Source organism: Labeo rohita, unplaced genomic scaffold (genome assembly GCF_022985175.1).
Source record: "Labeo rohita strain BAU-BD-2019 unplaced genomic scaffold, IGBB_LRoh.1.0 scaffold_30, whole genome shotgun sequence".
In the NCBI taxonomy this organism is placed as follows: Eukaryota; Metazoa; Chordata; class Actinopteri; order Cypriniformes; family Cyprinidae; genus Labeo; species Labeo rohita.
In genome coordinates, this window is record NW_026129217.1 from 1,072,507 (window position 1) to 1,089,355 (window position 16,849).

Sequence of the window (16,849 nt, forward strand, 5' to 3'; positions counted from 1 at the left end):
GTTCTTTCTCTGAGTTATACATTTCCTCATTGTTTGTTAAATATAGCCTATATGTATACTACATGTTTTCATCAATGGTTACACTTATGTTGAGCTTTTTTTGGCTTTTATTTATTATCGTGTTTTACCAACAAAGGTTTCTATTCAATGTTAGATCTCTGTTTTAGAATTATTCAACAAATCATGGGTGCAATAAATTAACAAGTTGTAAGTCAAAAAGAGTATTAAGGATAATATATAAGACGCAACATTTGAAGCTTTATTAAACAAGTTAGCTATTGCCTTCAAAACGGTTTTGCAATGCTCCTCACTTAAAAATTATTTACAAAAATGTAAAAAAAAAAAAAAAAAAACTTTTCATGTGCATTCAAACGTGTACTTTTTTATACCCACTTTTTATCAGCCGGCTTTGCGTATACCCACTCTGATGCGCATTGTTCATTAGCCAAAATCATGGCAGTCCACCACATGAATAGCTAATCCAATCGCACGTGAATGCAAATGCAAATAAATGCAAATATTCCCTAGCTATTAAAGACACTGAGGCGGTCAAGGACCGTGGCGCCGGCTTCCTTTAAAATATGATTGCGCCCGCTTCATCCCGCACATGCAGAGTGGTAAAAAATAATTACTTATTGATTACTAATTTGAATTACTACATTATAACGAAAACAATACCTTAAATTAAGAGTATTTTTCCAGGCACCAGTACACCGCTGTGAATAATATATACAAATATCAAATATGTAAATTGAAAATGAAAATTTTTCTTAAATCCTACATTATTAATTATTAAATCCGTTCTAATAATAAGCCAAAAAGGGTTTTTACAAAATTTTATGTAACACGTTCCTACATGTGCTTACACGTTGTTAACACGTACCATAGGCGTTTGGTCAGAAGTGTGAGTAACCGATCGTCTTTCTAACGCGATATCTACATGTGAAGACACGTTGTAACACGTTATGTGTGTTATGTTCTTGTAACTTCATGTGCTTAGGATAACTGGTCTTGGGTTGAACAAAGCTGATTTAAAAAGTTGTGCAAGCCTATTATTAAAATAAAATAGTGTGGTCTTGCAGCAGCGGCCTCTTTATTATAAACCAGACACGTTTTGACATCAAATTTTTTTTTAAAAGCACAAGCTATTCCACAATGATCTCTTCACAAACCTTTCAAATATTCCAAATAGCTACAAAAATCACGACAGGCTTCACAAAAACAAGAAAGCTAATTCTAAATTTTATAAAGAAATATTATTTAATGAATAGTCTAATTGTTCTAAGAGTGAGACTGTTATGCTCTTTGTAGAGGACGTTGGGATGTAGGCCATCTAAGAAAATTATATTTCCCCCATTAAAATTTAAGTTTAAGGAGCAGACAGGCTATTTAATTTCAGAATATTCATATAGTTTATATGCTTTTTACGTACTTAAAATGACAGTGAAATCTTCAAGTAAGCGTTGACTTTGTTTCAAGTCTGCATGTAGCCTGAATATGACAATCAAATAAATTACAGGCTAATAGCTTATACCCAATGTTATTTCGATAAAACGAATTTAACCTTTATGTCAGACACATTTCAAAAAGGCCAATGATAGAAGATTGCATAGTTCTAAAACATTTTGTGATTATAAAATTGTAACTAACATGATCTTAATTTAACAATATACTCTATAAGGAAGTGTGGCATTTGTGGTCTGAGATGAATATAAAAACAAATGTATATGTGTTCTTAGAAATTTGTCTGGGTCTCACAAGGAAATATCCATTTTTGATCAGTAGATATCTCTCTCATGAATGCAAACGAATGTGATGTTCTTTATTTAATCGAAAATAACTCCAAAATCAGAACAAAAAACCTGCTTATTATTATATACTTGATACATTTTTTCATTTATTTATCATTTAAACTAAACTAACATAACTATAACCATAACATAACTATATGGTTGGATATTGTTATCACATATGTACATCCAGTTGTTGTAATGTTCATTTGTAGTCTCTAAAGAGCAGTTAAGCTCATTACATTTTAAAAACCAAGTAATTTCATGACGTTGACGTCACGTCAGGTCGTCACGTGGGTCACCCGTCCCGTAAGACGTTCAAAGCACAAGACGTTCGGTTAGACGTTCGATTAGCCGGTCGTTTGGTTGATCGGTCAGTCGAACGTTTGATTTTGGCACGGAGTACGCGCCATAATTTTGTCCGACTTGAGGTGGCGGCGACGCCTCGTGACTGTCACGTGTGGCATCAAAGTACTGCGATAGCGATTCGAGAGCAGCGACTGACTCATCCGGCGCAGTTTGTTCAGAGCGGCTGCAGTTTCTCTGATGATCACATGACTGTTTCACGATTGGCCAGATTCACCGCATGACAACGATCATGTGTGTTTTGAGTTTATTCTAACATCCTCAAGTCCAATAATGCTGACAAATCTGTGTTTTTAGAACAATACAAGTGTTTTTACTGTAGTCGCAATGTTATATTGAGTCAGATTTATCATAAAACACTGATAAAAGCATATATAACCCCACTTTATTAGTATTTAAATAGTATATGTTTATGTTGCTCATTATTCTTGTTCAGATGGTGCTGTATTAAGCAGTATATGAAACGTGTTTCTGTTGGTCATGAAAACGCTTTTGAAAAGTCGTTTAATTCACTTCATCTGTGATAAAGCATTAAAATAACACGAGAGCATCACTAACGAGAGTAGAAAGTGTCCGACTTGACACCTCCGATTTCAACTCCGCCCCCGACTGCTCTCAGCTGCTCTCGTTGATCGCCGTCTGTAGCCGTAGATGAAGTCGAACACACTTTATGGCTACCCTCATGCGTTCCCATGTCAACTGGCTTCGTTCTTTCAGTATGAACACATGCGACACACTGTTTGGTCAAAAGAATATTTTGTGAAGCAGTCAAGAGCAAATCAACTAGATATGCATGAGCAGAATTTATTGTTTGCAAAAACAAGCATAAGTTCGTGATAACATATATTTATCAGGCACAGACTGCATAGATATCCTAATGTGTTTGCTGGGCCAACAGAATAAATGCTCAATGAAAGTTATGAAGGGAAAATCATTCACTAATAACACATCACGGTTTGATCACTGATGTAAGCAGGAAAAACTAAATAAAAATAAAAAGTACTTATTTTTCTTTGGGCAGACAGAAGGGATCCACAAAATTATTGTCCACACATTTCCGGCATTCCATCTCTTTTCTGTTTCTCATACACCGATAAAGAGGCACTATTTCATCAATTTTTTTAAATTCTGTTTCGAGATTCTTGTCCATCATGTCCTTCTGCCAGATCTCTTGAAAAACAAAGGCATTCATTTTGCCTTTTCTTTTATTTATCCAGTTTCTAAGGCCTTCCAGAATATTGTCTGCACTCTGAAGGCATGTTTGCACACAAGGTGAGTTGTATGAATAGAACACTACACAGCTTTGGTCTCTTGCCTCTGCTAGAAGTTTGTCCATGAGAGACTTTCCTACAGGATAGAGCAGAACATGCTCAGAATGTTCTACTTTATTCTCACTTGTTAGAACTGTCCGTGAAGCAATGACATTTTTTGGCTCTGTGCAAAGTTCACATTTGGTATGGTTATTGAGAAGCGCTTTTACTTGTGCTGCTTGTACATTGTCAAACTTCTTTTCGATTTTAGCATTTCTATCTACACAATGAGCCGGTGGGAGATAGATTGATAATGCATACTGAGCATCAGCTCCTTTTTTGGTCTTTGGCTGAACTCTGAAAGACAAAACAGCACAAGGTTATTGCAGTTATCATAAAATACTGTATTTGCCTTGTTCCTTGTGCATTTTCTCATTCAATTTTGCATGCACAGTTCAAACTGAATAAATTGATTAATTCATCAACTTCATGTGCAAATGTACCTACTTGTCATAAAAATACTGGGTCATTTTAGCAAGACACACAGTGTTCACATCCTGAATGTCTTGAACACACAGATGAAGGAGGCAGAGGAAGATGACGAGACCCCGCAGTAGTACCACAGACACCTAAAGTGAAAACATCACTCATTTCAACACAAAACTTGACTTCAATTCATGATCTGAAGAACCGGAGTGTGTAAGGGAGTACTCACGCTAGGGATTTTTGCCACAAACCAAGCCCAGGCACAAGTGTCCCCCCTCTCTAACAGAAGCGACCATTAATTTTGTTAGGGCAGATTCTTAGTCATAGCACTCGTTTATCATAAACGTTTTGTAAGCTTTGTAAGCTTTATATTTTAATTATTGAACACATGCACATCACTTTTGGCAGAGGTTGCTTTATTCAGTCTGACAATAACAGACTTTAAATGCTATGACACACAGAAGTTCTACCTTAGAAACACGGGGGGCTGGGGGGACTAATATACTAATTATGAAAATATAATGGTTTATTTTAAAAACACAGTTGCCAAATGCATAGGCTTTGTAGAATTAATATGATGGTACTATAGCAATAATTTAGGACAGTCTGTTTCATAATTTTAATTGTTACCTCTGACACGCAAGCAGTGCAACTAAAAATGCAACACTACTGAGTATGATGAAATTATTTTTTTAATGTTTAACCTATTTAATCCCACTGGTCACAGTAGTAACGTAAAAAAATTAGATGTAAAAAAAAATAAGATTTTAATTTATAAAGCTCTAAAAACTTTACTGACTGATGTTTTAGTGCACTTCCTGCTAATATGGAAAAAAGGGTCTCAATTAAATATGTGCAGTTTCACATGATTAGTGCAATCACATGACCAGAGCAGTTTATTTCCTGTTTGGTTCTTGAGAAGATGATGACTGCATCAAAGCTCCAAAGATATGAAAAAGATTTTTGCTACACATTATCATTAAAATGTCTAGTATCAGTATATGAATTCACATATATTCAGTTTTGTTGAGTGCGGTCACAGAATGAGTAAACATGTTGATGGTCACAATAGCGACTGGTGGGATAACTGAACTTAGGTATAAAACATAAATCCAATTGCAGTTGTTAGTGAATTTTGCACTAAATTGTTGCAATGACAAAGCTAAATGCAAGTTAAAAGGTACAATTTTGCAAATAAGTTACAATACTGATGTTGTAATACTGGTAGCACTATTATGAAAATTTGATGATATATGTGACAAAAAGTAACTATTTTGAAATACTTTGATGGTTGTATTTATTTATTTATTTATTTTTCTTTTATCTCAGTATTCCTCTCAGTTTTGTATAAGTTTTTTTTATGCAAAATAGTAACCCTAGAATGTGGGTTAAGATATATAACACATTTTATGACTGCAGACGTGTTAATTCAGCACACACATTATCCCACTGGTCACAATTGTGACAAACCATAAAACATAATTTTTCACACACTTTTCATAAAAAAAAAAAATTACATAAATAAATAAATAACAATACAGTGAAATAATCAACTAACTACAATCATCTAGCCCTCTATTAACCTGTTTAATGGCAATTTTTCCCAGACATGAAAATATCCAAATTATGTGTCAATAGTAACCCTTCATGTCTGGGAAAAATTGGCATTAAACAGGTTAATAGAGGGCTTGATGATTGTAGTTAGTTGATTATTTCACTGTATTGTTATTGTTTGGTGCTGTTCAAGTTGTTTTAACTTACAATGATGCATCTGTTAAATGCGTCATAATGAATGTGTTATGTCAGTGAATCGGTCGCAATGATCTTGTGTTTCATTGTATAGCAGACACAGTATTTCTGTTGGTTGTGGTGGTATCACTTGTCTGTATCTGGTAAAACTGCTGCCTAAGACATATTATTTCCTGGATGTCAGATTTTCTAATTTGGTGGCTATGCAATTTTGTTTTATTCAATACTCTGCCATCTGTAGTAGTTTTTAGTAGTGTCATTCACTCAGAACACATTTCATTCCACTGTGGTACTTTTCCATTGTATTTCAATGTAAATGCGCTCAAGGTCTTTGAATGCTGTGCTCTCGTCTGAGGTCTTTAAAGCAGCTTCTCACACATAATACATCATTCTAAACCACGGCGCTCCAGTTCAAAGAAATTCACCTTGCACTTGCTAAAAAAGTGCATTCGGCTGAGTCATGTAATTTCACCTCGGCTCAGAATGTTTTTATGATGTGAGGTTATTGTAGACACAGCTCACTGTGAACACCCTTGTAATTCGCTTCAACCTTTTCAAATTGTATAAATGATTATTTTAGGTTTAAGTGTGTGTAAGGATTTGGAAATGAGCAGAGCACAGCTGTTTCTAAGAGAAGGGTGTTCCTGCACAACCGGAGGCTGCAATTTCAGGACCGCATTTCTAGGACCGCAGGCTTAACTTTATTAACACATACACTGATAAAACAATCTCTCTCTGTGTTGTCTGCATCCTTAGACTCGCCCCCGTTGCCCAGCAAACCTGGACCCCTGACACAGAATAGCCAATCACATTAAACTGTTTACATATCACCACAAGGACCCTATAGTTTTTTGTATTATTTTATTTATTTATTATAAATTTGTATGTATTAGCTTCTTATACCATTTAATAGCGCTTACTATTCAATTCTGTATGTTATTATTTTTTTAAAGAAATATGAAGTTGTTTGTAATCACTTATTGTCCTAACTAACTCCTAACCCTTAACATTGGTAACCTGATTGAAATATTTAACCTAATTTATTTCAATATATTCTATAAATATATTCTGGTTTTAAATTCAGTTTTCTTGTAAAGAAAGACTTATATCTGTCATCTTTGCAAAACTTGTATCTCTTCAGTTCATTAGCCGCAGCACAGCGATTCACATCTGATGTGTGACACGTATGAAGTGCAGTAAACGGGAGAACAATTGTGCTACAAATGTTTATTAGTACATTAATAAATGTAAAATAATTTGAATACAAATGCAAGTTTATAACATTCAGCAGAAGAATGAACTGTTTTGCACAGTTAAATAGGCTAAATGGAGATTGCTGACACCACCTCGAACACAAGTTCACATCAGCTCTTACATTAAAAATAAGATGGAAAGATAAAAAATGAATAGTTTTGTTCAGGTCTCCTCTAGATGGCGCTGTCACAAAAAATAGGGTCCTAGAAATGCGATCCTGGAACTGCAGCTTCTGGTTGCATTGATGTTGAATCATTTCTCGATTCACGTTGCAATGATTTATCATCCCATCCATAACATTTATAATTTTTACTTTGTGTTACTTTATCGCCCGCTTTCGTCACCTCAGCCACCACCTCATCAGTACTGAACTGGTGCCGGCTCTACACTTACTATAGTAAACAAACATTAAAATGCACACAAGAACATCATAACAGTAAGTAAACAGAGACATATTTGGATGAACTAAACCTATACAGTTTGAGAATAGTCATTTTGACACGGTTTATGATTAAATATGTGATTGATTGCATCATCCTAAGCATGAAGGCACTGGAGTGGCACACCTCGAAGTGAAAGTGCACACAGTTGAATCACCATATCTTATCTTCTTTAGTATGATTATTTAAAGTGTTCTAGATGATTTAGTATTATGACATAGGTCCAATGTGCCAGGAGTTTTCCCCGGTGGGCTAGTGGCCAATGTGGGCTACAGATTCACATAAACATGACGAAAACCATAATATTGCATCTCTTTTTTAATGTGGATGGATGTGTGCCTGAGGCTTTTCTGTGTCAAATGAGATCTGAAAGTGTGAGTGTGCTGTGCGAGAAATGTTTAATTAGTTTCAGTGACAGTACTACATTAAAGTATAATATAACATAGTCCTAAAAGTGTCAAATGCCTAATTTTACCAGTAAAAATTATCCTACATGATTTATTCCTATGTATTTAGTCAGTGACAGAGTGCAAAACATAAGGGTCCAACAAATTTTAGCTTCCCAATCATTAATATATTTATTCTGGTTTCAACAAGTCTATTCAAGTCCACCACCCAAGTCCATAAAAAATGTAGGAAATCGACAGCGCATTTGACCATATATAGAAGTAATAATAATAATAATAATAATAATAATAATAATAATAATAATAATAACTTTATTTTGGCTTAAAATATTATGATTGTATTGTGAGTTCATTATCGAGGTATGTATTGCATGATGACATGATTATATTGTTACACCTCTAATAAATTGTTAAAACGAGTTACCAGAGTGTGACGTCTTATCCTCATAATGACTTACCATTTTATTTGCTGCTCAGAATCAGAAGGTTCAGAGATGCTGTGTGAGTCTGTGGTGAAGCAGGAGTGATGAGGAACAGGAAGTAGGTGGTTCTTATTCTAACACTTGACCAGCCCTCATCTTCAACACCAATAAAAATGGTCCACACTTGCATGACTCTATTAATAATGTGACTGAACATCTTTGCATGTCTCACTATGACTTTCCCAAAATGGTCAGTAAGTTACAAAATAATTTATGTTTTCATGAAACATTCGCTCCCTAAAAAGTCCATATCTGCAAGACAGACTAAAAATTCTCTTCCAAAACTTACTGCCAGATTCTGGAAGATAAATTATTCAAACAGTGGTACAAGAGGATGTCATGCTGGTCCTTCAAGAATCACTTTCAATCTGTCTGTCTATAAAGACTTCATGTATTTTATATGATTCTTATTTAGTAGGGGTCATTTTTTTAGGAGTCTATGAGAACCTCACACCTTGCACTTCTGGAAACTCCAGGTAGGTTGCAGTTCTGGAAAATGGTGGCACTGGAGAACAAAGGATCCCTAATGGATTCACATTTAATTCTTATCTTAACTTTTTTTTTTTTGGCAGTTAACGTATGTCTTTCCGCCTCCACCTGTTTTTGTTTGACCCTGCTGACCCAATGACCCAACTCTGCAATTTCTAGTATTGCATTAGTATAGCATACTTCTCATCTTTTTTGGCTCATTTTTTTCTGTAAAAAGAAAACCGGCTTGATAATCATGCACTCCTGAATAGAAGGCATTGTTACTTCCAGCTTCAATGAGCCTTATTGTATCTTAAGTTCCCTTTCTGTCTTTGTGTTTGGGAATGTGTTTTTGATGTGGGTCACTGTACAAAACTATGTGCTTTAAACTTTAAATTGTAAAACAATGTATGGTTGGTAAAGCGGGATCAAGGTAAGTTTTTATTAAAGTTTTTCACTTACAATAGAAACACTGTGATGATTGTGTTTTCCAGAAATATGAAAAACAAGTCAAGACGAGCATTTATGTATAGTTAAAAAAATTGTTGGTGAAATATTTAAGACAAAAATGTATCAAACATAATCGTTAAGCAACAGCATAAGTGTAACGTGGAGAGGGAGACGAGAGGCGAGGGGATCCATACGCACGCTTTTATTATAGGGATGAGGCAAAGACATGGTCAGACAGGCAGGTTCAAAATCACAGCAAACCGGTATAACGGAGAAAGGCACACTAGAAGTCCGTGAGGCAGGCGTGGGTCGATCAACGGCGAACATAATCCATAACGTGAGACAGAGAATAATCCTTATAACGAGCAATAGTCAAAAAAGGCAGGCAGCTAGACAGACGAAACGAGAAAGCCAGGCGAGAATACTAGAACTCGGGAACTAGGAAACTTAACACTAGAACCGCCAGAGGTCGCTGTATACCTAAAACCGCCATGCGGGTAAATTTTACCCACGCGCAAAAAAGCGTTTTGATATGGCTAAAGAAGATTTTATTTCACTGTATTATGCCACTGCCTTGATAAAGAAGTGTCTAGTGTCATAAAAAAATGATTGTCTAGTCATCAACTTATATTTTTGCCCTGTTGTTTTGTTTATAGATTTTTATGCAGGCTACAGTCCGTTTTCATAACGGTCAATTTAACATAAACAAGACTGCGCTGACAAAGGGAATTAAAAGGAAGTAACTACATAATTGTGTGGTGTAATATTAGAATTCGTTGTCATTATTCAATAGATTAAGACAATTCATATTATTTAAATTACTAAAATAACCCATAGACAACAATGTGTAATATTAACTTGCGCACACTGCATATGATGATGCGATGTCAAATTCAAGTGCAGAGCTTCACCCAATGAATGATTAATTTGTTTATTTATATAATTTATAATTTTAATAAGATAACAACACAAATATATATACTTAGGGTAATCCAAAAAAAAAGGTTGTATTCATTACATAGATCGGATTTTTTTTTTTTTTCAGGAAATGGCCGGACTAGAATAAATAGCAACACAGTAGCGAACAATAAACAATAGAAATTGCAAAACAAAAATGAAATAATCCAAAGTTTTAACAATATGTGTAACATTAGGCTAAACATCTAAATATGAGATCGCTGTCAGATGAGCCGTCAGATTCTGAGCCCACCCAGGACGTATAACTGACTCTCCAATAATCATGGTATTTAGTGCTTCTAATACCTCTTCGGCATCAATAAACTGCCTTCTTTTATTCGTATTGACTTTATTTATGAAACTGATAACAACTAATTTAGTGAGTAAAAGGCGCTGCCTAGCAATGAACAATGTAAAAACATAACCGGCAAGATTATGACAGTGCGAAAATACACGCATTATATAGTGGGTAAATTTGACCCGCGCTGGCGCTTTTAGGTATAAATGCTCCGTTTTTCGATCTGGTATTATTTAAACACTTTTTAACACCAGGGGATTTTAAATTACACAATTTTAGTAAAAGTCAATGACTGGGAGACTTGAGTGTTTTATTGAAAATCTGTTATGTACATTTGAATAACAGGTACGGGTAAAATTGACCCCGTGGCGGTTCTAGTGTTAAACTAGGAAAAACAGTGCTAGCACTAGGAGAGCGCTAAACGCTACTGTCAGTATTCTCCACATTAACACTCCACAATACTCGGTGCTTGCCGAGTGAAAGTCCGGGGCTTTTATTGGCCACAGGTGTATGGCGCAATCAGCGTGGTGGATAGTGGGAGATGCAGTCCGGGGTGTAGTGCAACAGTCTGTGTGTAATAATGGAACGAGAGCGACATCTGGTGGTGAGCGGACCGCAGAACACCGACCAGATTCGTGACAATAAGATACTTGTCAAAATCTGTTGTAATCTAGCATTACAATTTAAAAAAGTGTCAAGTTACGCCGATCTAAAACAAAACAAAATAAAAAGTATCAGACACATTCTTGTAAAATAGCATATGGTAGTTGTCAAAATCTCTTGCAGTATTAAAAAAAAGGTAGAGTTGGTTACTGATATAAGAGTTAAAGTAAAAGAAAACATATTACACTGTTCAGCGAAAATACATCCTCTCTCCTTGGTGCCCAAACTCAAAATGAAGTTTGGTGCACAGCAAACAAACCCCGGCCCCCTAACACAACCCTAACACCGTAAGCTGAGGCCAACGCAAAGATTTAAATGTATGATTAAAGAATTAAACAAAATAATATATTTTTTAATCAAAAAATACTATTATTTTAATAAAGCAATGACATTTCTTAATTGATGAAAGCATTCTTTCTGTTTTAACATGGATACAAGTAGTTTTCCATTTTAAAGATCATACCAGCTTCCTTTTAAACAAACTTCTATGCTACAGGGATACGTTTTTATTATTTTAGTTCATTTTATTTAGTTATACACACTTAATTCAGTTACTACTATGTTTTTTTCCTGTTTTTTTTTCTATTAAGTCATTTAATGTGTAATAATGATAATAACATTGTTATAATTTTATTTCTCTTGTTGACGAAGCATGGTACGTTATAGAGACATTTGTTTTTTCTGTTAAAATATTCAGTCCCTTATAAAGTGTGTTTACAAATGTGACAGGTGAGCACAATGCTTCTGACAACCACGTGGTAATATTACCTGTAGAGGAGGCGTTGCAAGAGGTTGTAGTTAAAACAGAGTCGCAACACATGATGGTGTTTGTGTTTTTTCTTTTGTTATTGACACTGATTCATATAATTTGATTTAATTCTTGCAGAAATCATTGTCTTATTACTCATTATTGACTGTTTTTGTTTATATTTACTTATTGTTGGTGATATTTCTGGATATATGTAGTTGTGTTAATGTGTGTTATTGTCAGCTCTGATTATATGACCATTGTGACTGGTGGGTGGTGTTTTCATGGTGCATACATGTGTCTTTAAGGCAGAGGAATCTGTATTTGTAATTTTTTAAATAATAAGTCAAAATGAGTAGTAAAAGGTGGAACGCTGATTTACATGACAAATCATTATGATCCGTCGGCTCCTGATATGGGTCTAAGGCCGGTGACACACTGGATGCGTGGCGTAAGCGTCTCAGCTGCGTGGCGTGTCCGTTTTTATTTCGGCTCCCATGTTAACAGGTTAGAGCTTGCACACTGCCTGCGTGAGACGCGCGTAAAACGCGTGCTTGCTAGAAATAGAACCGACGCCTATTTTTCACGCGACACGCAAGCGTGTTGGAAGCGTTTCCAGGCAAAATAGAATAGGAAAATATGTTTGTATGTCATTTTGTACACAAATACATAATAATTAATGATATTTTGATGTTGGAAAGTTTATAGGTTGACATAAATTCAGATATATATGTAATTTAAAAATAAAAAAATACAAATAATTATCGATTTTCAAATATTGCACCTGTCAAACAGTCTATTTTGCCGTCAGTACTGTTGACGGTGTCCTTTATCAGTAGGCTTTATATTTATGTTATATTTATATTAAAATGAAGTATAGCCTTCCACAACTCTCTCCCCATATGTGAACAAGGGTGATCCAAATCACGTGACTTGACACAGGCTACACTTCGAGTTTGCAACAATGGACGACGGCAGGTTAATTGAAGAGGTGGAGAAACACAGACAATTGTACGATCCACAGGATCCTTGCTATAAAGATCCACGAAAAAAGGAGAAAGCATGGGACTCAGTTGCAACAGCTATTGGTTATAATGGTAGGTTTAGTATTTATATGATATTTGTGTTTTTGTAATTGAATTTCTGCCATGAAGATAGCTCAGATTGCTGACATGGCATTAAATAAAAATGATAATGATATAATGGTAGGTTTACTATATATTGCCTACATAGGCAACTTACCGATAGCCTACATGTGGTCCAATCGAAGTTTGAGGGTGCAGGGTGTATAAAAAAAAAATTTCTATAGCCTACTAATCTTTTCAGGTCGGTTATCATCCCTCCCTCCATTATTATTTGTCAACCAGCACACACTTTACTGCTGTCTCCTGCTTGCACTTGCACTTGCCTTTTATAAATGTATAAATCCATTCAATACATAATTAAATACCTAATTGACCTACAAATCTTTTTATATATATTTTAACGTCCAGTTGTTATATTTGTGTTATTTTTTGTCACCATTACATTGTTCTAACAATATAATTAGCATTTCAAACGTAAGTTTGAAGTGATGTGTTCATCTGCCACATACCACAGAAAAACCTTTCAAAACACAAGTCACCAAACAGACTACAAAACAGAGCTTTTTTTTTTTTTAATGCAGGCGTATTGACTGTGATAATATAAATAAAATAAGTAATTTTGTAGAGATCAACATGTCAGTCTTTATTTAAGATAATTATTATAATTATTAACATAAAAAGGATATTAGTTGAAGGATATTTGTCATCAATCGAGGTGCCACGCAGAACATTTCAAATTACAAACAAACATGACAAACTATATACAGGAATAGAAAATAAAGTTGTTAAATTATGTACAATGAATGTATGTTGTGATGTGATCACATGCTCCCTTCCAGAGAATTGAAGAAAGCGCTGAATTTCTCACGCACTCCATAGGCATCCTTGCTGCCTCTGTTCCCTCCCATGTTCCTTATAATAGGCAACATGTCTCCTGTATGTTCTGCCTCATCCTGCCATCTCCGGTTTTGCGCTGGGTTGGTGAGAAAGTTGTGCAGGATGCACGAAGCCATAACGACAGTGTCCACAAAGTGTGGTGCCATCTGCAGCCTCGAAAGCAGCACTCTCCATCTCGCAGTGAGGATGCCGAAGGCACACTCAACAACCATTCTGGCTGAAGACAGTCGGTAATTGAAATTTTCTCGCCACCTTGGGAGACGATGACCCGGGAAAGGCCTCATGAGGTAGGTTTTCAGCGGAAATGCCGCATCTCCAACAATTACATAGGGCATGGGACCCTGCACACCTGAACCTGGTAAAGGGCTGTCTTCGGGCACATTCAGTGTTTTGGCCTCCATGCCCCTGCCAAGCCGCGAAGAGCCGTACACCCCCCGTCACTGGCCCGGCCAAAGTCTCCCACCTGGATGTAGGTGAACCTGTAGTCTGCATCCACAAGTGCCAGAAGAACAATAGAGAATGTCTTCTTATAATTAAAAAACAGACTTCCAGAATTGGGAGGTGCTTTGATGGTGATGTGCTTCCCATCTATTGCACCCAAGCAGTTTGGAAATTTCCACTTGTCCCAAAATTTGGAAGCAATGGCTTTCCACTGGTCCTCAGTTGGTGGAGGAATGTGGGTTGACATCATCCTTTTTTCAATGGCACTGCACGTCATGTGCACAGATGAGCACACTGTTATTGCCCCCAAACGATATTGATAGGCCAGGCTAGCAAAGCTTTCTCCTGCTGCAAGGTATCTGTGTCAGAAAGAAAAATATGTCATTGTCAATATGAGTAATTATATTAGTAATAATATTACAACAAAGTGTTAGTAGTATTGATGAGATTATATTTTCTCCTCATAGGTGATGATTGCAAAAGAAGGTGGAAGGTGCTGAGAGATGCTTTTGTAAAACATAAAAAACAAAAGCATCCTCCCAGTGGCTCTGCAGGTGGGACAGTCAAGGAATGGAAATACGAGGTAGAAATGTCATTTCTACTGCCTCATTTGAATCCAAGAAGGTTAGTATGTACTTTAATTTCCTTGTTTTGGTTATAGAGATACTTAATAACTTCTTAGGACAAAACATTAAATTGTTTACATTATACACAAAGGTTGTTTTTAAATTGTATAAAGTTAAGTGTTACTTAATTATCACAAGGACCACTGTTAATCTATTTTAGCTCAAGATGTTCACTGGATCCAATACAACCACTGGAAGACACACAGGACCCCATTGATTTGAGCGCAATAGAGGAGGATGTGGAGCGCACTGCAACTCCAACATCACAGAGGTGTAACACCCCAACCCCACCATCTGGGCCAATCACATCAACACCCCACTCCCGAGCTAGTCCCACTCCAGCCCACCCCCGCATTCAAGCTATTCTGTCAGAGACTAGACAAAGCACTTCAGCTCAAACAAGACCTGCACGTGACAGGAGAAGACAAGTAGTAAGTGAAGCTGAGCAACAGCTACTGGACATCATCTCCATTCCAACTTCAAATGTCCCTACTGCGCAAGAGGAGATGTACTATTTTGCTTTGAGTTTGGTGCCTAGGCTAAATAGGCTATCACGTGAGGCACAGGCCCAGGCCCAAACTCACTTCTTGACATACCTCACTGAACTGGAGGACAGACAGCTGGCACAGATGAACACCCCAGGTCCTATAAGAGGAAGCCACTCTTCCACCTCCACTGCATTTCACCCTTACAGCCCCACATTCCAAGCCCGGTCCCAATATCATCCTGTTCCTCCCCAAGATGACCCTCCCAGGACATTTTCGGAGAATCTGTCTGACCCTTTACCCCACAGCTACCACAATTTTTAAATAATGGCATTAAATGTAAATAGTTCAGTTTTGAAAATTAACATTATGTGGAATAATGTATCTGTTTTAGTGTAAAGAATAGTGTTTTGTTATTTAAACGTTTATAATGTTCAATTGTTTATTAAAAAAAAGTATTCTTGTTGAACTGTCTTTTGTTCTTATATTATACAGAGAATAAAAAGCCTACCTGAGTGTAATGGCAAGCCTCTGCTTGGGTTCGATAGGATCACGGAAATTGGTTGTCTGGCTCGTCAGGTCGGGTCCGACAATAGACAGAATCTCCTCCATTTGTTCCGCTGACATCCGAAAGTAATTCAGATGTTTTCGGAATCAAGTTGCAACTCTGCAACGAGGTGATAATAAGCTCCGAAAGTTTTTCTTCTTTGATTCATGGGGTGAACCCACCATCGTCTGTTTCTCCTCCGGCGAAGTCTTAACAGAAGAAGGGCCGCAATGGCTTTTCTTCTGTCAACAACTCGAACTGAAAAAGAACAAATACCGTTATAATTTTCAATAGTAATAGGGACCCAGGAATAGACTTTTGTCCACTGTAGTGGAAATTATATTTTATTAAATTTCTCTGATACCATACATGTCAAAATCTGGTGTCCTGTAAATAGCACATTCAGGGCTTTTCAGAGACACCAAATGTTTTGAGGTTTAAGTCTAACATTTATTTAGTGATCAAATTTAGCACTTCTGAAATGTATCATATTTTCATATTTATGGAAATATGATAATATATTGTAATCATAATTAATTTGAACTACTTTTCAAATTGAATTTCATTAAACCAACATCTCAGGAAAACGTTATGGGGTTTCATCTTTTACAGAACAGGGCATTGATTTCATACATGTCCACTGTAAAGGACATCAGGACTTAAATCATGTTTATCTGGCATTTTTGGAGAAACAACAAGTGAATATTGAAATTAATTATTAATTAATATTCCTATTAAGTATGAGAGGTGTTCATGAGAAAATGTTGCAAATTATTACTCCAATTACACTACTTTTTTTCATTAAATCTTACTCCAAGAACACATTAATATGCAAATTAGATCCAGTGAAAAGATACATTGCATTGAATGGGAATATTAATTTATGTCCATTTTAACCACATATTGCATAAAGTAAAATGGTGTATCAATTCATTACGTTAGATCTTTCATAACATATCT

General features: G+C 36.0%; 3 protein-coding genes across 4 annotated transcripts in view; 1 reads left to right on the forward strand and 2 right to left on the reverse strand.

Moving 5' to 3' along the window:
• Nucleotides 1-8,254, reverse strand: part of LOC127160213 (uncharacterized) — a 522,769-nt gene extending 514,515 nt beyond the window's left edge. The window contains exon 1 of the mRNA XM_051102874.1: nt 8,201-8,254. Within this exon, the coding sequence (XP_050958831.1) occupies nt 8,201-8,203 (3 nt within the window). The 5' untranslated portion in view covers nt 8,204-8,254. The remainder of the gene's footprint in view (nt 1-8,200) is intronic.
• On the reverse strand, nt 3,160-4,027 carry LOC127160214 (uncharacterized). The gene is made up of 2 exons (XM_051102875.1): nt 3,914-4,027; nt 3,160-3,763 (listed from the first exon to the last, which is right to left on the reverse strand). Exons 1-2 carry the CDS (start codon nt 3,934-3,936, stop codon nt 3,160-3,162), a joined length of 627 nt encoding a protein of 208 aa, XP_050958832.1. The 5' UTR covers nt 3,937-4,027.
• A 5,223-nt stretch (nt 8,255-13,477) lies between the features above and the next one.
• Nucleotides 13,478-15,763, forward strand: LOC127160208 (uncharacterized). 2 transcript variants are annotated; one of them, XM_051102866.1, is made up of 3 exons: nt 13,478-14,077; nt 14,699-14,855; nt 15,018-15,763. In XM_051102866.1, the coding sequence occupies exons 2-3, from the start codon at nt 14,821-14,823 to the stop codon at nt 15,664-15,666; spliced, it is 684 nt and encodes a 227-aa protein (XP_050958823.1). In that variant the 5' UTR covers nt 13,478-14,077; nt 14,699-14,820; the 3' UTR covers nt 15,667-15,763. The 2 variants fall into 2 exon arrangements, with proteins under 2 accessions (XP_050958823.1, XP_050958822.1); XM_051102865.1 differs by lacking the exon at nt 13,478-14,077 and having other exon boundaries at nt 14,587-14,855; nt 15,018-15,749.
• The last annotated feature ends 1,086 nt before the right edge of the window (nt 15,764-16,849 follow it).